This window comes from Hoplias malabaricus, chromosome 5 (assembly GCF_029633855.1).
Source record: "Hoplias malabaricus isolate fHopMal1 chromosome 5, fHopMal1.hap1, whole genome shotgun sequence".
In the NCBI taxonomy this organism is placed as follows: domain Eukaryota; kingdom Metazoa; phylum Chordata; class Actinopteri; order Characiformes; family Erythrinidae; genus Hoplias; species Hoplias malabaricus.
In genome coordinates this window covers 22,974,412-22,995,298 of record NC_089804.1, presented here as the reverse complement: position 1 = coordinate 22,995,298, position 20,887 = coordinate 22,974,412, and the positions used below count along the sequence as shown (strand labels likewise).

Below are 20,887 nucleotides of genomic sequence, written 5' to 3'. Positions count from 1 at the left end.
TTACAATTTCTCCAGTAAAGTAATAACAGCTGAATCTATACTCGTGTATTTGAATTTGAAAAGAACTACCCCAAGAAAACAAAGGCAGCTGAACCAAGAGTGAAATTAAATTCACAAACTGGCTTTAGATAAAAAATACTTTCAGAATGTTTTTTAAATGACATTTTAAATGACATTTCTAATCTAGCCCTACCTACCGCCTTAAAAATGCATCTACTGACAATCACTTGGACAAATGTTACTGAGACCACTCAGGAAGAACTAGACTAGAGGAGAGCTGCAAAGCATGAGCTGCGGCTTCTGATTGTGCATATAAAACATGGACAAACATTGAATGTGTTTCTAATATAGTGGATAAGTGAGCGGTGTTTAACGTCTTCAGCAGCACTGCTGTGTCTGATCCTCTCAAAACACAACAGACTTTAACACAATACAGCTACATCAGTGCCAGGGATGAGGTGATATCTGTGGGGGCTGTTACCAAAATATGTTCAGAAACAGGTGGACTGCAGTCTGCAGTAATTGTAGAATTTCAGTTTGGTCAGTGGAGCTGGCAATGTAGAAAATTAGAGTTTTTGAGAGGCCTCTGGCAGATTGGTTGAAAGGGTAAATCCTTCTTCTCGTCCGCTGGGGGCACTTTAATTTCGTGGATCGCCTCGAAAGCTGTTTTACCCGGAAAGACTCAACTGTGTTGTTGGATTTATTTGCAAAACAATAGTCGGGCTCAATATCTGTACGTATTTAATTTAAACACGCTTCTTTCTGGAATCAGACGGATTCAAACAGAGGTAATTCGGATTATAAAACCGTATGTGTGTTATTAACGGTTTCTAGTTAGCATTAGCTGCCGGTTGGTGTCGTTTTAATAAAAGGTTGCGCTGCTAACGGCTAAATCCAGCTTTAAAAATATTAATAAAATTATTTACAGAAATGTCTACCGCTTCTTTTTGCCACAGTTTTAATTATATATACTCTTCTTTGCTAGGATCCTTAAATGGACACTTTAAGTGTTTTAGGAGTGTTTTGTTTTTTAGCATTAACCAATTCATCTCACGTTTAACTTTATTTTCTAATATCTTATTCTACCGCGAAACTCACACTTCAGCTTTTATTTGCTAGATATAGAGTAGAACGGTTAATCTATTTCCTTGTTTATCCCCTTTTATCAGGTTGTAGCTTCTTATAAATGCAATTTCCACCTTAAATGGAGCCCCTGTTTCAGTGTCATTGTTGCATTGTTTAAGGTGGAACCAAAAATACACATCAGCAAAGCACAGCTTTCCGTGCAAATACACATTATCTCTTTTTAATGCAGATATCAGGGCAAATAGAAACAACAGAATATAACGTTTGTAATTTTTTTTTATTATATTATAACATATTGTAAATATGACATTTGTTTATTTTATATGTTTTGTCTATTATAATAAGTAATTTTGTGGTGAGTAATAGAGTAATAAAGAAACAGAATAAACAAGCTGTGTCGGGTTTGTCAGATATAACTTATATCATCTGATACATCGCTGTAAATAAAAATATTGTGACTAACAACTGTGTTTTTTTCTTTCTGAGTTTAGATTTTACAGAGTGGCAGAGGCTCTACTGAAAATAATGCTTGACTGATATTTGAAACAGATTCAAACATGGACAAGGGTAAGGGGAAATGACTAAAACACTGAAGTGGTTTTGTTTTTTAATTTTGGATAAAATTAAAAACGGAATCTGTCACCTTTACTTTATGTTGCATTTTTAATGACAGTAAAAGCATATTTTACTATTTGGATTCTAAAGACAGGGTTTCTGATTAATATTTGATCAGTTATATTTTTGCTGTCCAAAAACACATTTATCTCTCTTTGTATAAATATTTACTGTGGGTTTTGGAAGCACAAGATGTTCAATGCGGTGTGTGAAACTTTCATAAAGTTTCTACCCATAGAAATATTTCCCAAAGTCTTGGAATAATAGCTCTTTGTATTAACTCAGTTAGACCCTGCAGCAGCGTTTGGCCTCCTCCAGTGAAGTGTTTTTCTTTGGACAGGGATTGTTTCAATGCTTTGTTTTGCATATTTATTTTTGTCAGTGCTTTCATAAGATACTTGCTTTTTAATGTTACCCACAATGATGTTTGAAAGTGTTCTTCCTCTATGTCCAGATGTTAAGGCAGATATTGCCTCTGCGATGGTCGGGGGGCCGTCTGTTGGGACTATGGCATCACAGAATAGATCTGAAGACGAAGAGTCAACTGGTGTGAAAGATGTGAAAAGAACAGCAGCTCAGGCTTTCAGTGGTGGGGGATTGGTTCCTAAAAGGAGAAGCTCTTCCAGGTGCATCACCTTTCCTTTCAAATGTTAATTGTCATGGTGCACTGTTACAGTTTTTGTAAAGGTTTTAAGGGAGTCTTTAGCCTGAAATTGTAACAAATCAATCTATCCGATTTTGTTTTACTGTATATTGAGTTCATAACTTTTTCGTTGTTTTTCTTCTTCCTGTATGTTTCCTTTCATCTTCTTTCCACACTATACTTCTTATATCAACAGTTTGCTATTAATATAGTTACCACTATTCTTATAAAACTGTTGTTACAATAAACCTAAACAATCATTGTCTGTGTTGGATAATTGGGTGCACAATACTGGGTTGATAATTTAAAAAATCCAGGAGGTGTTATTGATAGTAACTGAAGTGTCTTATGTCATTTTATGTGAAGGAGAGTTTAAAAGCCCTAATAAAATCAGTGCTATATAGTTCTGTGCTTTCTTTTTAACAGATCAATCAAGAGGAAAAAGTTTGATGATGAGCTTGTAGAGAGTAGCTTGGCCAAATCTTCCAGCAGGGTCAAAGGCCAGCCAGTTATCGAACCAATCAGATGCCCTGGGACTGAGCCATTGTCCGGCGAGAAAAAGAAGGTGACCAGGATAAATCATATTTAAAACCATACAAAACCATTCCTGTAACTTGTTATGCTTTATCTATGAAGGACCCTTAAAGGCTAAGCACCACTTAATGGACCTCCATGAATGTTTCACATTATTGTAGTTACTGACATATATAAGTATGAATTAAAATGAAAATAGCAGCTTAATTTGCTTTAAAACTGACAATTTTATTAAACTGACGGAAAAACCAGAGCTCGCTACGGAAATTCTCGAACGCAACCGTGACATCACTGGTGGAAAACAGCTGAACAACGCCGTGGTAAAACACCATTATGACTGACTGTTATGACAGTATCTAGCTAAATAACCAACATTATTCATGACAATAGCCTAGCAATAAGCTAAACTCAAATTTAGAGGTACCGTTATTCTTGTAAATGTGATCGAAGTCGAACTCGAATTCATCCGACACTATAAACCTCCGTAATGCTACGTAGCCGAGTATAATCTGAGCCACCGAGTTTAGCAAGTCAAGCTAACGTTAACTAACACCAACTAAAACAGGCGAAGTAAGTGTCCTTACCCTGTTTACCTCCATGTTACAGAGGCTCTTGAACACCTTTCGTTGGTGTCCTTACATGCCCATATTGTTGGAAAAGCGCCAGTGAAATGAGCTACAGATAACGGAGTGAGCGGATGGTCCTTTCCAAAGTGTCCGTTTAAAGTTGACAAATTTAGTCCATTCTCTGGATATTTTGGGATCTTTGGGTCATTTGTTCACAGATGTCCCACTGTACATTGAATGATTGCAGCCAAAAACAACACACCTTTTCGTCATTTTGCATTAAATTAAGTGCAACTTATAGAGTTGTTGTCCACCATCTACGTCACAGGCAAGACGCCTATTAGAGTTTCCGAACACCGTTGGGGCGGGGGGATGACGACACAGTCTTTTAAACCTTATTCCTTGAATTAGTAAGAAATAACATGTTTTCTGACTATCAATAAACACAAGTTCTTAATAAACTTAAATTCCACTGTATTTATTTGTTCGACACTTTCATATAGATGGTGCTTAGCCTGTTAAAACTATCTAAAGGATGCAAACCCTGGGTGTACAATGCCTTATGTGCAAAAGGGACTATCGTATTATCTGGTACTACACCAGACAACTTTCCCTATTTAATGGCATTTAATAGAAACAAGTTAATTCAACAAACTTGTTTACTTAATAGTCATTTATTACTTCAGTGGGAGGGGGAAGAGACATGCATATTGAAATGGCTAAATTCCTGTTGTTGAATACCCATTTACATAAGAAAATAATCCATTAATCATAGGATTTCATCAAAATCAAATATTCCTTATCTCTTTTTGTTCTTGTTGCAGATTTCAAAATCCACCACTTCTTTAACTCCACCACTCACTATGGTAATTGGTCCATCTCAGATAACTAAAAGAGTGAAGAAAAGCAAGCAGCCGCTTCAGATCACTAAGGACCTTGGCCGATGGAAACCCACAGACGACCTGCTGCTTATTAATGCAGTACTGCAGGTTATAATCTCATAAAACATCTTTGAATGTCATCGAGGTGTTTCTACTTCAGGTGCAGTATGTAAGGGCTGTAACAGTGTAGGACACGGTGACACTGCAATGCCAAAACCTAAAAATGTGACAAATCTCTGTGGAGTATGAGGAATTAATTAATTAATTAATTAATTGTGTTTTATTCTCATTAGTAGATTCAGCAGTAATATATACACGGTAGTCATTTATTCAAAATATTGTGAATCCAAAGCTGTAAATCTTGTTTCTTGAATGAACTGATACACCTCTAGTGGTTTGCATTGAATGTCTTAGCCTTAACATGGACTGGTTGTGATGTCTGTAATATTTAACACATATTTTTAATGTTATTATTGTTATGTGATCAGACTACTGACCTCACCTCCGTTCACCTTGGAGTAAAGTTCAGCTGTCGTTTCACTCTCAGGGAGATTCAGGAGCGGTGGTACGCTCTTCTTTATGACCCTGTCATATCAAAGTAAGCTGAGTTTTCATATGAATTTCTTGTTTTCTGCTTCCTGTATATATTTTCACTCTTGGCCAAATGCATCAGTGCTGTTTTTGATTGTTTAAAAACATTATGTTTAAAATTAGTCAAATCATCTGACAGCAGGACAATACACTTTGCCTAGATTTATGATGATATTATGTTTTCAACGTGTGATTAATTCAGCTTTTTTTTTTTTTTTTACCTGTTCTGCAGGCTGGCTTGGCAGGCAATGAGACAGCTCCACCCAGAGGCTATCACAGCGATTCAGAGCAAGGCTCTTTACAGCCATGCAGAGGAGGCTCTGCTGGCTAAGATTAGCTCAGTGAGTCAGCATTTTTTTTTCTAAGAGTTTTCAAAAACACACATTCACTGAGGGTACATAATGTTCATCAGATTTCCAAATGCAATTTCCCATGCTTAAATCATTGGTATCAAATTCTGCTCAAATTTACTGTGGTTGCTTTGTTCCTTTTATCCTCCATTTCTTCATTATGCATGTCTCAGCATAAAAGATTATGCTCTTTGTGGGTTTGGGCACAGACATAGGATCTAGACGGATTGGAGCAGAAATGTTTATAACTCTGCCTCATAAACATTATCTCATAATTAACTGTAATGACCATTATCATGTAATGAAATATGTCAAATATAATGAGTTATTTTACTAACACTGATTAAAACATTGATGTTCTCTCTCCTGTTTCAACAAACATCACGTGGAAATATGTTGCAAGTGTTTGTTAATGGTCTTGATTTAGACCATTTAGACGTTAGAACTTTGCTGTGGTCAGTAGTAACTGCTGCTTTTTTGTCTTTTTGTGTCCCACTTTGAGTAGAACAGTCAGCCGAAACTGGAGGTGTTCCAGGACCTGCTGAACAAGCATCCCAGTGTGTTCTACCCTTCTCGAACCGCTAAGAGCCTGCTAGTGCACTGGCAACTGCTGAAACAGTATTATTTATTGGATGACCAGAGTGGTGAGACCTTTTCTCATGCTCCTTTTTGAATGGAAAGACGTGTCATTAAATTAACACTGCTGTAAAATGAAAACGGATTAATTGAATGAAACAAATAAATGCTTATTTTTTGCTAAAACAAAAACCAAAAAAGGATTCAAGTAAATAAATTGATGAATAATTGTTGGCTGCAGTTTTGTAAGTCCTCAACATTTTAAGGACAGATTTGCTAGTACAGACTTTATCTGCCACAGTTTGCTAGGTTCTGGTTCTAAAGTGGCTGGCAGTGACTGTATAGGAATTTCAAATCTGAGGTACAGACGTTCTTGTAATTGTTTCAATGAACATTTATGTTTGAAACTGATTTCACAGACATGCTCTTATTTTTTTGCTTTCCAGTTCAGCCCCTTCCCAAAGCCGACCAGGTTCTGAACTTCTCTGACGCTGAGCAGATGGTTGATGATGCTAAGCTTAAGTAATAACACAATGCACATCCTTATAACTATACACTATCCAGAGTTATATTTAAAATTCCTTACACCACATTGGATCAAACATATTTATCTCTGAAAGGGATATTTTATAAACTATGATGTATATTAATGTAACAGTATTTAATTATTTTACAGTGATTTTCAACATTGAAATGGTCTTTTAAAAAGATGTGCCGTGCTGATTGTTTGTGTTTTGTTTGTTTCTTCTGATCAGAGACAGCAGGGATGAGGTACTGGAACATGGTGAGTTACAGTTGAATTATCTCCTCTTTTCATTGCATTACTCTATAATTAACACTGTGTCGCATTTGTATTTTCTTTCCCCATGTGTATTATGTTTTTTTCTTCTTTTTTCATCTTCCTTTCTCTGTTAAGAGCTGATGGTTGCAGACAGACACCAGAAGCGTGAAATCAGGCAACTGGAGCAGGAACTCCCTCGGTGGCAGGTCCTAGTTGACAGCATCACAGGTCAGTTTCAGGTTGTTCCAGGTTTAATCGCTGGTCTTAATTAATTCATTTTACTCAATGCTCATCCAGCGTTTTGGAAAAATTTAGTTCTACTAGAAGGCCCATTGTTTAACAGAAAAATACATATTCAAAAAATTAAAGATTTCCCAAAATTCCTTAAATCAACACTGTGTAGGTGGATAGTTTTGAAAATATTTTGGTAAATACCATTGGTTTTGGCAATAATTAATCTGTAATGTATCTGTTTTTCGTGAGTAATCTCATAAAGGGAACACTTTAAATATTTTAAATCTAATGTAATATGTGCGGCATGGTGGTGCAGCAGGTAGGTGTCGCAGTCACACAGCTCCAGGGACCTGGAGGTTGTGGGTTTGATTCCTGCTCCGGGTGACTGTCTGTGAGGAGTGTGGTGTGTTCTCCCTGTGTCTGTGTGGGTTTCCTCCAGGTTACTGTCTGTGAGGAGTGTGGTGTGTTCTCCCTGTGTCTGTGTGGGTCTCCTCCGGGTGACTGTCTGTGAGGAGTGTGGTGTGTTCTCCCTGTGTCTGCACGGGTTTCCTCCGGGTGACTGACTGCGAGGAGTGTGGTGTGTTCTCCCTGTGTCTGTGTGGGTTTCCTCCAGGTGACTGTCTGTGAGGAGTGTGGTGTGTCCTCCCTGTGTCTGCGGGTTTCCTCCGGGTGATTGTCTGTGAGGAGTGTGGTGTGTTCTATCTGTGTCTGAGTGGGTTTCCTCCGGGTGACTGTCTGTGAGGAGTGTGGTGTGTTCTATCTGTGTCTGAGTGGGTTTCCTCCGGGTGACTGTCTGTGAGGAGTGTGGTGTGTTCTATCTGTGTCTGAGTGGGTTTCCTCCGGGTGACTGTCTGTGAGGAGTGTGGTGTGTTCTATCTGTGTCTGAGTGGGTTTCGTCCGGGTGACTGTCTGTGAGGAGTGTGGTGTGTTCTCCCTGTGTCTGTGTGGGTTTCCTCCGGGTGACTGTCTGTGAGGAGTGTGGTGTGTTCTCCCTGTGTCTGTGTGGGTTTCCTCCGGGTGACTGTCTGTGAGGAGTGTGGTGTGTTCTCCCTGTGTCTGTGTGGGTCTCCTCCGGGTGACTGTCTGTGAGGAGTGTGGTGTGTTCTCCCTGTGTCTGCACGGGTTTCCTCCGGGTGACTGACTGCGAGGATTGTGGTGTGTTCTCCCTGTGTCTGCGTGGGTTTCCTCCAGGTGACTGTCTGTGAGGAGTGTGGTGTGTTCTCCCTGTGTCCGTGTGGGTTTCTTCCCACAGTTCAAAAACACATGTTGGTAGGTGGATTGGAGACTCAAAAGTGTGTGTGTGAATCTGTGTGAGTGTGTGTTGCCCTGTGAAGGACTGGCGCCAGGGTGTATTCCCGCCTTGCGCCCAATGATTACAGGTAGGCTCTGGACACACTGCGAACCTGAACTGGATAAGGGTTACAGATAATGAATGAATAATGTAATATATCAAAATATTTTTATGCTTCTCAACCTGCATTTTTGCTGAAAGTATTATGAGCATCAGTCTGTAAGCTTATGTATAATGTATATGTTACTGTTTGTGCAATTTAGAGAGTTTGTCATTTCTTAATAATTTCTTACTTAATTCTTTGTATTGGTTGATTTGTTTATAGGCATGAACTCCCCAGACTTTGATAACCAGACTCTGGCAGCATTACGAGGACGGATGGTTCGATACCTCATGAGATCCAGAGAGGTGTGTTACTCACTGGACTGACAAACGTTTATTTTTTCTTAATTGTATTAACATAAATGATATGTTTCCTAATAATGGATTCTGTCATCACTAACAAATAAATCGCCTACATCCAATTAGATTACTCTTGGACGTGCCACCAAGGACAAACAGATTGATGTGGATCTGTCATTAGAGGGACCAGCATGGAAAGTTTCCAGACAGCAAGGTATTTTATATTTCTTTGACACACGCTGTGACACACAGGGATTACTTCTTCAGTCATTTATTTTCTTAATCTTTTTCTTCTTTTGAATGCAGGAGTCATCAAACTCAAAAACAATGGTGATTTCTTTATTGCAAACGAGGGACGGAGACCAATTTACATTGATGGCAGACCTGTCCTCTCCGGAAACAAGTGGAAGTTGAACAACAACTCTGTGCTGGAGGTTAGAAGAGAGGACTTTGGATTCATTTTTCTCTTCTTAGAAATGTGAAAATGTTTGATATCTGTACTTTGCTGCTTTAGTTGTGTATCGGAAATGTAAGGCTTCTGTTAATGTGGATTAGTGAAATACTGCTGACATGCAAAGTCTCTGTTATTTTGATTTGGTTCTTTTTCAGTTTACGAGTACATTCTTTGTTATAACAGCACAGTATTCTATTGTAAAGAGAACGACAAGTTTATACAGTATCCCTTGCCTAATATATACTCTTTTCTTAAAAGTGCCTGATCTTTCCTCATGTATATGTACTTTTAGATTCAGGCACACTATCTCCTTTAAAACAGCAGTGGAAGTCTTGAAACCTGATTCATTTTCCTGTTTTAGAGCTAGTTGTAATGTTCTGTAATGCTTATCTTCTCTCTCACACATTTTCTTTCTGTCTGTTTCTCTCTCTCTGTCTGTGTCTCTCCCTCTCTCTCTCTCTCACACACATTTTCTCTGTCTGTTTCTGTCTCTCTCTGTCTCTCTCTTTTTCTCTCTCTCTCTCTGTCTCTGTCTGTCTCTCTCTCTCTCTCTGTGACTCTCTCTCTGTTATCCAGATTGCAGGTCTCCGCTTTGTGTTCCTTATCAACCAGGAGCTGATTTCCCTTATCAAAGCAGAGACAGCCAAGATGAACCAGCAGTGAGCTGCGACATGAAATATCCTTGTCTGCATTTGTTGAAAAAACTGGGGTGTTCGATGAGCCGTCAGCTCTGGAACCTTACGCTGCAGATTATGCTGGACTTCTTTAGATTGCTCTGTAGATAAATGTGTTCACACAGAGACTTGTCCTAAAGGGAACTCAAAAGGGCTTTTCAGTGCTTTATAAGGGGTTCTGATCCAGTTCAACACTGAAAGCTTCACATATAATGAGAAAGGACCCTTCAGAATCATATGAGCGGGTGGGCTTGGACTAAAAGCCCAAAGGAACTCAAGTTCATGTTCGGCAAACTGAATCTGTCCTTGGAGACACACCAATGTATAGCAGACACCTGTCCTGACCTGATAAACTAATCAGTTCTGAACTGTAACTGAGCTCATTCTATTGTTTAATGTTGTCATTTTGTGTGTGTCATTAATACTTTTACAAATGCTAATACATCTGATTTAGACAGCTTTTTTGCAAAGGAAAATGACGAATTAACAGTAATGAAGACAATGGTATTGAACTCAGGTGCTCTACATTTGTGAAAACTGAAGATACTGCAGTTTGAGTCTCGATGAATATCCTCAACTTCTGAAGTATTTTATTTCACACAGAAAAGGGTTTGTTTTTTCCTTTTTCTAAATCGTGTTAGCATTTATGTGCGCATACACATAAGAGATAGGTCTTCACTTACATCTCAACTAGACAAGTCTTGGCCATATTGGGGACTAAGATGGAAACTATAATAATGATTTAACTACAAACTTTCCTCTTAAGAACTTGTAAAAGTGAAGAAGCCTCTCCAAACCTATGTTTATCAAACACCTTAGAGCAAGAATTATATGGGATCAGTTCATGGTTAAGAATTAGGATTACACGGACAGAAAAGGCCCGAAGGAAGATTGATAAAAATCTGAGATGCGTAATAAACACAGACCCTCCAACCAGAATCAAACATGGACCTTCAACCGTGCATTCAAATTTCTTTTAATGTCTGGGTTGTTCAAATTTACTTTGTGTTTTAATTATATGGTGTTCGAGAGACGCTCATGCTATAAATGTTATGTTTTTTTATGATTTTAAAGCTCATCAATTTGCCTTCTTCAAATTATTGTTTTCCTGTCCTCGGGGCATTGGAGAGAGACTGAGAAGAGAGGGAGAGGGCTTTGGAATGAGATTTATCATTTTCCTCTTTTTTTTGTTATCATTCGTCCACAAAAGTGTCATGAGAGTTATCGTATTTCTTGGATGTTTGGAAACTTGGAAACATTGCTGCAAAAGAGCCTGGTTAAAATATGCTGTAGCAGTTTCTCTTTATCATAAGCAAATAATCAGTTATGGGTGGCCATAAACCCTTACAGCGTGTCATAAATCAGATTTACCCTGGTCTGGTGTTTTCCGGACATGCATTAAGACTAGTCTCAAGTTTAGGCTTAAAACATTGTCTGGGAAACTGACCCTTTTTGTATAAACGTTTGTGGACACAAGCTCTGTCAGCATTTAGTTCTTCTGAACTAAGGGTATTTATTAATCAGCTGTTTGTCTCCTTTGCTGCAGTAACACTCTAGTTTTCTGAGAAGAGTTTAGAATCGGGAAATGATTGAAGTAATATAAAAATAATTAGCAAAAAGTAACACATGATAAAAATAAGAAAACTGGTAATGTACTGGTAAGAAAGAAATTCATTTTACTAATATTATTATCAATATAAAGGAAGAATATCAGTTTCTATTGGACTGCTGCTCATTATATATATATATATATATATATATATATTCATTCATTATCTGTAACCCGGAGGAAACCCACGCAGACACGGAGAGAACACACCACACAGACAGTCACCCGGAGCGGGAATCAAACCCACAACCTCCAGGCCCCTGGAGCAGTGTGACTGCCACATTACCTGCTGCACCACCGTGCCGCCCTTCCACTCATTTTCCACATACAGTGAATGTACCCGTCAAAAATTTGGACATCTCATTAAATGTTTTTTCTTTTTTTATTATTATTATTTTTTACATAGTAAATGAATTTGATAGACATTAAAACTATGAAGCAGCACATATGGAGCTATGTAGTAAACAACAAAGTGTTAAACACAACAGATTCTTCAAAGTAGCCCCCTGTTGCTTTGATGATAGCTTCACACTCAGCTTCATGAGGTCGTCACCTGGAACGGTTTTCAGTGAACCATACTCACGTTGTGAAGACGTAGCGCTGGTGCACAGTTCTATGCAGTGACTAGCTCTGCTCCACCGATCACTAATAAGATGATGTGTCAAACATTTGACTGGTTGTGTGTGTGTGTGTGTGTCTATATGAAACAGAGGGGGTGGAATTGCGTGTCAGTGACGTCACAGCGCCCGTCCTTTCAGTCTTTAGGTCGAGTGCGCGTGCACGGTAAGTCATTCAGACTCGGGACTGAACTCTGGCGCGCGGTGAGTATTGTTACTGTGAATCGTTTAAAAAACAGCGTTTAAACATCAATAACGCTTCGGTAGCTCGCGTGTATGGTTTCGGGCATCTTTAGTCACACAGAAACCGTCTAAAATCCGTATTTAAATTGGCTCTGATTCAGCTCTATTCAGAAAAACAAAGCAGCTGTTAGAAATGTGTGTGAATTGACTGAATTCTTGTTTTAACGCTATTATTAAAAGCTGTATGTTTCTGTTTTAATGGTCTACTCCGTCTTCGTTATAGCCATTAACCCTTATCTTCACTCCATATTGACGCTGTGTTTTTTTATCGGTGTTCAGCACGCTCCAGGCCACTGGAAAGACCTGAAGAGCAAAAGTGTGTGGACACCTCCTATATAGTCCCTTTATACGAATTCTGCAAGTTTAAGATCAGCACGGGTCTTTAAATGTTCACGCTGCTTGTGTAACCTCCACTGAAAAGCGTGAACAGAGATGGGACGCTGACTGCAGACAAGCCTATCTACTACGCCCTATGCCATGCGTTGGCCAGAGGGGTATAAAGCCCTCAGTATTTTGAACGGGACTGATGAAGCAGCGTTCAGTCCAGGGAACTGTGTTTTAGAAGTGACTTTGATTTTGCTAATATGGATAAGACTGCCTTCTAAATCCTCACAGCACATCTTCTCAGAACATTAGGCTGCTACTGAAGCAAACAAGGGCAAAACTACCAGTTAATGTAGCCTCCAAAGAAACTATAGGCTATATTAGACTAACCACTGAGCTGGAAGTGGGCAGGGGCTTGAACTAGAATAAACAGACGTATAAAACTGGAAATAACCATTTGAACGGAGAGAAGACGCCTCTCTGTTGAAATCATTTCACTGCCGTTGTCCCGAAGTTCAAAACACTATTGATTTAAAACCTTTGGCTTTAGGCTCAACTTCCCCACATTTGGACAGGGCTCAGGGACAAGTTCTACTGTGCAAAAACATGGTGCTGCTTTCTCAGTTTTATAGCTTTTAAAGGAATGACAGCAGAGTGGGAATACAAAGTGTTTCCAGGAAAAAGACAGTTACCTTTACACAGAGGAACAAAGTTAAAAATGTATAAATCTAAACCACATCTTATTTACTAATCTTTATCTTCACTCTGTAAAAACAGTGGGGTCCAGAGTGCCAACAGGCTCTTCTACTGTATGTTGGTTTAAATTAGTGAAGCAATACTCTAGGGACTGAACGTCATTCACAGCACTGGTGAATAGAACCAGATGTGAGACTCTGAGGCAGATTGTTTTACAGTAACTTTGAAAAATGTTTTTGTCATAAGACACTTTCTTTTTTTCTTTTTACAATCAATTCCTCGCAGAGAAACTTCTTGTTTTTTTATTTTTAAGATTTAAAAATATTTTCCCATCATCGTTCCACATATAAAATTGTGGCGTGTGGACTTCACTGTCGGTTCATGACGGTAAATAAAACGTAAACTCAATAGTGCTGTAGATATCAACACATTCTCTCACTTTGCTCACATCCCAAAAAGCAGAATTATTCAGGAACGTCCAACAAAAAAGTTTAAATTGCCCTTGGAGTTCACACAAATATGTTTGGTCAAGAGCACGGTGCTTTGGTGGAACATGCTTTTCACTGTGGTCACGAGTTTCTTATGGAACCCATCATAAAATGATGTGTACTTTGTGCAATTATCCTCTCAAGTCATTCTTTCTCTTTTTGGGCCTTTAGTAATAACATAGTGGTTTATTTGGCAAAGCTACGATGCTTTTTTTCGACTAGAAGCCTGTTTTCATTGTGAACTGAGGATGGCTGGGATTGTCTAAACCCCCGTTTGCCTTCTGAAGCCCACCCCACATCAGGATTGGCCTGCTGGTGCTGGTGCTGGAACTTTTTGGGGGGAGTTTATTGAGCAACTGAGAGCTCTACTTGTTTGTTGGCAGTGATAAGGCACACTTTTGTTCTGTATAGATTTGTTTGACAGCTCTTTTTCAGAGGGGTTTAAAAAGATTAAACTCCGCTCCAGTTACAAGGCTGAAATGTTAATCAGTTTCTTTTCGAAATCACAGTTTAAAAAACATACACTGTAAAAAAAAAAAAAAATCGGTAATTTTTACAGTAAAATACTGGCAGCTTTGGTTGCCAGAATTTCACCGTAAAATATACGGTCACGTTTTTGGCAATCATACATTTTACATTTAAGGACCATTTTGTTTACAGTATATTTCTGTTAAAAACAGATACACTGTAAAAAAAAAAGAACATGGTATTTACCTAAAAATAAAGTAAATTAAAGTAAAATTAACGTATAAATTGTGTGACAAATTAGAGAAAGGAGACTGGGATATAGCCGTATTTAGATAGAGCCAAACTGCATCCTATATTCAGCCCTAAGGAGATATTGCTGAAAAGACTAAAGAAATGTTCGGTATCAGGGTGCCACACACGGAACACAGACTGATGGTGAACTTTCCTGACCAACACACATCTCGTCATAACATGCACAGAAACACAAACACACACCAAAATCAGTAAGTCTCAAAGACGGAAGAAAACAAAGAAACTCTGAAAATCACAGAAAATATGGAGAAGCAAAGCATGCTGGGAACTCCCTATTGAGTCTCAGCTCCTCCCAGTCCTTGGACACTTGTACTGTCCCCAATGGTTTGTGCGTTTAACAGTGAAATAATGTATTTTTTACAATAAAAAGAAAATTGTATTTTGGCTGATAAAAGTATTTACGGTATTTCACTGTTACAGAAACTGTTTTCAACCTTTTTAGAGTTTACAGTCATTTACTGTCATGGTTTTACAGTTTTCCACCGTAAAATTCAGACATTATTTACAGTGTAGGTTTTTAAAACTGGGAAATTTAACTTATCAATACAGATCCCCCAAACATTTTCGTGAACATCAAGTGAAGTCAGAAGCAAGGATAAGTCATAGCAAGGTTAACAGTTCAAATACTCAAGCCACCAGTTGATATTGATATACTCAAGCCACCAGTTGATATTGTCTTCTTTGCTGAAAAACGCAGCCCTAGACCACCTTCATTTATATCATATAATCAGATCAAAGTCACAATACAGACCAGGAAAGTGGTTCAGCTCTTTCCTCGCTCTGTAGCTCAGAGTAATTCCTGTCAGATGTAGGAATACAGAAGATGATTCTGTTTCTCTGGAAGTCTCTTCATTTTTCCTGTGTGTGTTGAATCTGTGTCAGACCTCAGAATATCATCAGAAGAGGACAAACCAGGGTCATGATGATTCAGCCTTCAGCGCTAGGAGTTTAGCAAAGAGAGTGTCATTGATCTGTGAAGAAAATAATTAAATGTTTTAAAAGTTTTAACATACAAATATGTATAAACACACAATAAAACAGTAAAACAGAAGGATCCACCCTTTGTAAAGTTCTGCAGCTCTGGATTCTGACAGGAGCACATGCAAAAATATCTGAGCCAGCACAGAGGGCTGTTTTCTTATGACTTATTTAATAACTGTACAAATGTGTGAGCTTGTGAACGATATACAAAATGTAGTAAAGTTATGCAGCTTTATATTCTGGCAGAAGTATGAGCAAATTTTGTGGAATACAGAGCTGAAGAACCTTTCAGACTTCTGAAATTAACATTATTTTAATGAAGAGTACACAATTATAAAAGAAGGTAAAATTACATTGTGCTTCTTTTGCAGTTTCAGTTCCTCCTTCTTTGTAACAGCGCCCTGTTTTGAACTTTACAGTGGTACAGTGTCTTTAAAACTGAACGTGAAATTGCATTGTCTTTTCATTATATAAATGTGTGTTCCTTAGTTTGTAGTCTGTAAATCAATGTAGGTTTCTGTTTTGAAATGAGCTTAAACAAATGGAATGCGGAAGCCAGAAGGGATCTGAATCATTCTTTACATTTGGAGTTATGTAATCGACTCACTGATGTGAAGTCTGTGCTATTCATTCATGGAATGCAGTGAAACCAATGTCAGTGCTGTATTTTTGATTTTGGTTTTTCTTGTTCCAGACCTCCAACGCGATGCAGAACCTGAAACGCTGCAGGGATCTCGCTGGTTTCTTCCTCAGAGCTCACAGGTGTGTCTTACTCTTATCTGAGACATTGTAATGCAATAGAACTGTAACTTTTTTATGAAAATCTTTGCGTCCTGTGGTTCCTCAGTGCAGAGTTGCACATGTAATGAAATAAAGGTTAACTGCTTTGTTACTCAGTCACTCAGTCACATTACTATTTAACTGTCAATGATTTAATGAGCTGCTACTTTGCGTGCAACTTGTTGGGGAGTTTGCCAAAAAAAACATGTGTCTCTAAATGGAGATGTACAGTGCCTTGTGAAAGTATTCGACCCCTTGAACTCTTCAACCTTTTTCCACATTTCAGGCTTCAAACATAAAGATATTAAATTAAAATTTTTTGTGAAGAATCAACAACAAGTGGGACACAATCGTGAAGTGGAATGAAATTTTGGTTTCATCTGACCACAGCACCTTCTTCCACATGTTTGGTGTGTCTCACAGTGGCTTGTGGCAAACTTTAAACAAGACTTTTTATGGATATCTTTGAGAAATGGCTTTATTCTTGCCACTCTTCCATAAAGGCCAGATTTGTGCAGTGTACGACTGATAGTTCTCCTATGGACAGACTCTCCCACCTCAGCTGTAGATCTCTGCAGTTCATCCAGAGTGATCATGGGCCTCTTGGCTGCGTCTCTGATCAGTCTTCTCCTTGTTCCAGATGAAAGTTTAGAGGGACGGCCGGGTCTTGGTAGATTTGCAGTGGTCTGACACTCCTTCCATTTCAATATGATTGCTTGCACAGTGCTCGTTGGGATGTATCTCAAATCCAGCTTCAAACTTCTCCACAACGGTATCTTGGACCTGCCTGGTGTGTTCCTCAGTCGTCATGATGCTCTCTGCGCTTTGAACAGAACCCTGAAACTATCACAGAGCAGGTGCATTTATACGGAGACTTGATCACACACAGGTGGATTCTGTTTATCATCATCAGTCATTTGGGACAACACTGGATCATTCAGAAATCCTCACTGAACTCCTGGAGTGAGTTTGCTGCACTGAAAGTAAAGGGGCTGAATGATATCGCACGACCCCCCTTTTCAGTTTTTTATTTGTTAAAAAAGTTTGACACATCAAATAAATTTCATTCCACTTCACGATTGTGTCCCACTTGTTGTTGATTCTTCACAAAAATTACAGTTTTATATCTTTATGTTTGAAGCCTGAAATGTGGCAAAAAAGGTTGAAAGTTCAAGGGGCCGAATACTTTCGCAAGGCACTGTATCTTTTTCTTGGGACCGTGATGAAATTTAGAATAACATTATTATATTTCAATGTCATTAAAATGAACAAAACAAGCCATTTGACCAGGTGTGTCCACATTTTTACAAATTATTATATATGTGTGTATTTTTTACTATTATTTGTACTCTTCTGTCAGTGCTCAGCAGCTCAGGAACAGCACCCCCCTGGCATCAGGATGTTCTGGACTTCTTTCTCTTCGCTGGACCAGTCATCAAGGGCAAGACTACTACGGCTCCAGAGGACCAAGGTTCAGATACATAGTGACTGGGCTGGTGGCTGGGACCGGAGTGGTGTTGGCTTATGGACTTCATCAGAGTAAGGTGAATTATTACATTTACTATCGATACAATAGATGTCCATGCAACCCTTTACAATGAGTAAACCCAGCTATGTTACCTCAGTTCTGGACACACAGCTTATCTATAGAAAAGCATTAGCCATAAAACGGGATCCTCTGCAGCAGCAACACATGAGCCTAATGTCCCGTTTAGTGTGTAGGTTTAGCCACTCTTTTTTGATATTGTGTGTCAACCCAGCACCTGCTAAAGTAGATGTATGCTTTGCCATCATGGAATAATTTCTCGTTCATTCTTTCCATTTTGTTCTACAGGGAGAGCAGGCAGCTACCTCAGTGACTCGGGCTCCCTCCCTGCCTGTCTATACCCAAGAAGAAGTTACCAAACATTCCTCCATAGATAATGGAGTATGGGTTACCTACAAAGGAAGTGTTTACGACATTACTGAGTTCGTGGCCATCCACCCAGGAGGCGACAAAATACTTCTTGCTGCAGGTGGAGCTCTCGAGCCCTTTTGGGCACTGTATGCTGTCCATGGTCAAGATCATGTCCTGGACATTCTCTCAGAGTATAAGGTTGGGATTCTTCAACCAGAGGACTGCAAGAAGCAAGAGATGGCCAACCCTGCAGATCCGTATTCCACCGACCCGCCCCGGCATCCTGCGCTCGTTGTCAACAGCTCAAAGCCTTTTAATGGAGAAACGCCACCTTCCCTTCTTACTGACAGCTATATCACGCCTTCTGCCCTGTTCTTCAAGCGCAACCATCTTCCTGTTCCCCAGGTAGATCCTGCCAAATACAAGCTGCAGTTAGAGGGCCTTCCTGAGGGCACAGTGTCTTTGACTTTGGATGATCTTAAGTCTCGTTTCCCAAAGCATACAGTCACTGCAACTCTCCAGTGTGCTGGAAACCGTCGTTCTGATATGAACAAGATAAAGCAAGTCAAGGGCCTGAACTGGGGAGTTGGAGCTATAGGCAACGCCACGTGGTCAGGTGCACGTCTTCGAGATGTCCTTAGTTTTTATGGATTTGGCCCAGAAGTGGCAGCTAAGGCTCGTCATGTCCAATTTGAAGGCTTAGATCAAGATACAACTGGCACACCTTATGCTGCATCAATCCCACTGAGCAAAGCAGTGAGCGAAGAGGGAGATGTTCTTTTGGCCTATGAAATGAACGGCGAGGACCTACCGGCAGATCATGGGTATCCAGTTCGTGTGGTTGTCCCTGGAATAGTTGGAGCCAGGAACGTCAAATGGCTTGGGAAGATAGTTGTGAGCGAAGAGGAGAGCAAGAGTCACTGGCAGCAGAATGACTACAAAGGTTTCTCTCCAGGCACAGACTGGGATACCGTGGACTTCAAATCAGCACCAGCAATTCAAGAGCTGCCAGTTCAATCTGCCATCACCTGGCCAGAGGAAGGGTCAACAGTAGATCATAGCATGAAAGAAGTGACCTTAAAAGGCTACGCTTGGAGTGGAGGAGGTAGGGAAGTGGTACGAGTGGACGTCTCCCTTGATGGAGGGAAAACGTGGCACGTAGCCGAACTCCAGAATAGTGAAACAGGACAAAAACCCGGACCTCCTCCCCCACCTGGCCGAGCTTGGGCATGGAAACTGTGGGAGATAACAATCCCTCTGCCGGAAGGAGCTCAGGAGCTGGAGCTTGTTTGCAAAGCAGTTGACAGTAGCTATAACTCTCAGCCAGACACTGTGTCACCTATTTGGAACTTGAGGGGTGTGCTGAGTACCGCGTGGCATCGAGTGAAGGTCAAAGTGGAATGAGATTCTGGACTGTTCCCAAAGAGATATTTATTTTAATTTACCTCAGGAAAGGAATTGGTCGTATTTTTTAGGCATGGGTCCACTAGCTTGACTAGTTTTTAAGCAATCTGACAAGTCAGAAATGCTTAGTGTTAGGATCAACAGTCTGTCAAATCCCACATGTATTTGGGCACAAATCAGAGTTTACAGTGAATTATGTTTGAGTCAGGAGCAACAGTATAATCATAGCTCAAAATATTTTGAAAAATATTGAGCTTACTAAACTGGATCAGAAATTGTTTTGACTATCAACATCAGGGATTCATTTCTTTCACATCTGAGCTCTTCTTTTCCGTTTATAACTGAGCACTCTGTCCTTCTGATGCTCATAGTGTTCTGTCATCTTTGAAATGTAAACCGCACAGGGTTTAAATGCTGATTTCTATTGTTCCTGTATGGGAATTGATTTGTCAGAAAGCACAAATTTTCAAAATGTGAAAATTGTATTTACGTGTTTTTAAGTGTCTGTGAAGCACCAGTTGGAGATTGAAGTGGAATTCATTTTAAAAGATGCAGTGTCTTAATGCCAATAGTTCAGAGCTTTGTGTGAAATACAAAAGCAAAGCATTGCTGGACCCTAAGGATAAGTGCTTACATTGATCTGCTGCAATGTTATTTCTTGGAATGTTATGGAAGAATAGTGACAGCAGTAATTACAATTTTAAATTATGTTATAGCTTCAACTTAATGCCAGCTGCTTTGCAATGGTTTTAATGAAGTTTATTGTATGTATAACACATGACGCACATTTTTTATAAAGTATTTTCTTTTATAAGAAGATTTTAGTTTCTTATATGATTTCATGAAATGAATCATATTTATTTCAAACCTTCATAGCTCTAATATCATGAGCTTGCAAGAAAAATAAAGACTTGGGTTTGACTCGGATTTGTCCACATGATTTAGTAAAATGGAAGATATTAACTGTCTACAATTAAAGATATAGACTGAATGTCTGTATTTATTTATTTATTAATTTAAACGTGAGTTTTAGCCAAATGTCTTGGTCCACTGAATCCTAACGATTGAATGCAAGTCTTATGCAGTAGTTGATGATCTTAAGTTGCTTCATTGATGAGATTAGGGTATATATGAGCATTTTAGCATTGTTATTTTACGTTTATTCATTTTCTGTAACCGCTTAATTCAGGGTCATGGTGGGTCCGGAGCCTAGCCGGAATCCGCAGGAACACACCCTGTGGGGCATTCCTTTGCAGGGAAGCACACACTCACAACCACTGACACTTTTGAGTCTCCAGTCCACCTACCCAGTGTTTTTGGACCTTGGGTGGAAACCAGAGCAACCAGAGGAAACCCACGCCGACACAGAGAGAACACACCACACTCCTCA

At 39.4% G+C, this 20,887-nt stretch overlaps 2 protein-coding genes across 4 annotated transcripts; both read left to right on the top strand.

The window, feature by feature from the left end:
- The first annotated feature begins 542 nt into the window (after positions 1–542).
- mcrs1 (microspherule protein 1) lies at positions 543–10,994 on the top strand. Its single transcript, XM_066671393.1, has 15 exons — positions 543–788; positions 1,578–1,653; positions 2,156–2,327; positions 2,771–2,909; positions 4,269–4,433; positions 4,814–4,923; positions 5,149–5,257; positions 5,772–5,910; positions 6,289–6,364; positions 6,598–6,626; positions 6,759–6,851; positions 8,474–8,556; positions 8,677–8,764; positions 8,857–8,984; positions 9,581–10,994. Exons 2-15 carry the CDS (start codon positions 1,644–1,646, stop codon positions 9,665–9,667), a joined length of 1,428 nt encoding a protein of 475 aa, XP_066527490.1. The 5' UTR covers positions 543–788; positions 1,578–1,643; the 3' UTR covers positions 9,668–10,994.
- A 1,049-nt stretch (positions 10,995–12,043) lies between these two features.
- Positions 12,044–20,303, top strand: suox (sulfite oxidase). Of its 3 annotated transcripts, none has more exons than XM_066671721.1 (4): positions 12,044–12,108; positions 16,111–16,178; positions 17,557–17,740; positions 18,031–20,303. In XM_066671721.1, exons 2-4 carry the CDS (start codon positions 16,123–16,125, stop codon positions 19,495–19,497), a joined length of 1,707 nt encoding a protein of 568 aa, XP_066527818.1. In that variant the 5' UTR covers positions 12,044–12,108; positions 16,111–16,122; the 3' UTR covers positions 19,498–20,303. The 3 variants fall into 3 exon arrangements, with proteins under 3 accessions (XP_066527818.1, XP_066527819.1, XP_066527820.1); XM_066671722.1 differs by having other exon boundaries at positions 12,053–12,070; XM_066671723.1 differs by lacking the exons at positions 12,044–12,108; positions 16,111–16,178 and having other exon boundaries at positions 17,588–17,735.
- The last annotated feature ends 584 nt before the right edge of the window (positions 20,304–20,887 follow it).

Coding starts and splice junctions, on each gene's coding strand:
- mcrs1 (XM_066671393.1), top strand. Junction 5,258..5,771: donor TGCTGGCTAAGATTAGCTCA/GTGAGTCAGCAT, acceptor CACTTTGAGTAG/AACAGTCAGCCGAAACTGGA. Junction 6,365..6,597: donor GTTGATGATGCTAAGCTTAA/GTAATAACACAA, acceptor TCTTCTGATCAG/AGACAGCAGGGATGAGGTAC.
- suox (XM_066671721.1), top strand. CDS start 16,123: ATGCAGAACCTGAAACGCTGCAGGGATCTCGCTGGTTTCTTCCTCAGA. Junction 16,179..17,556: donor TTCTTCCTCAGAGCTCACAG/GTGTGTCTTACT, acceptor CTCTTCTGTCAG/TGCTCAGCAGCTCAGGAACA. Junction 17,741..18,030: donor ATGGACTTCATCAGAGTAAG/GTGAATTATTAC, acceptor TTTGTTCTACAG/GGAGAGCAGGCAGCTACCTC.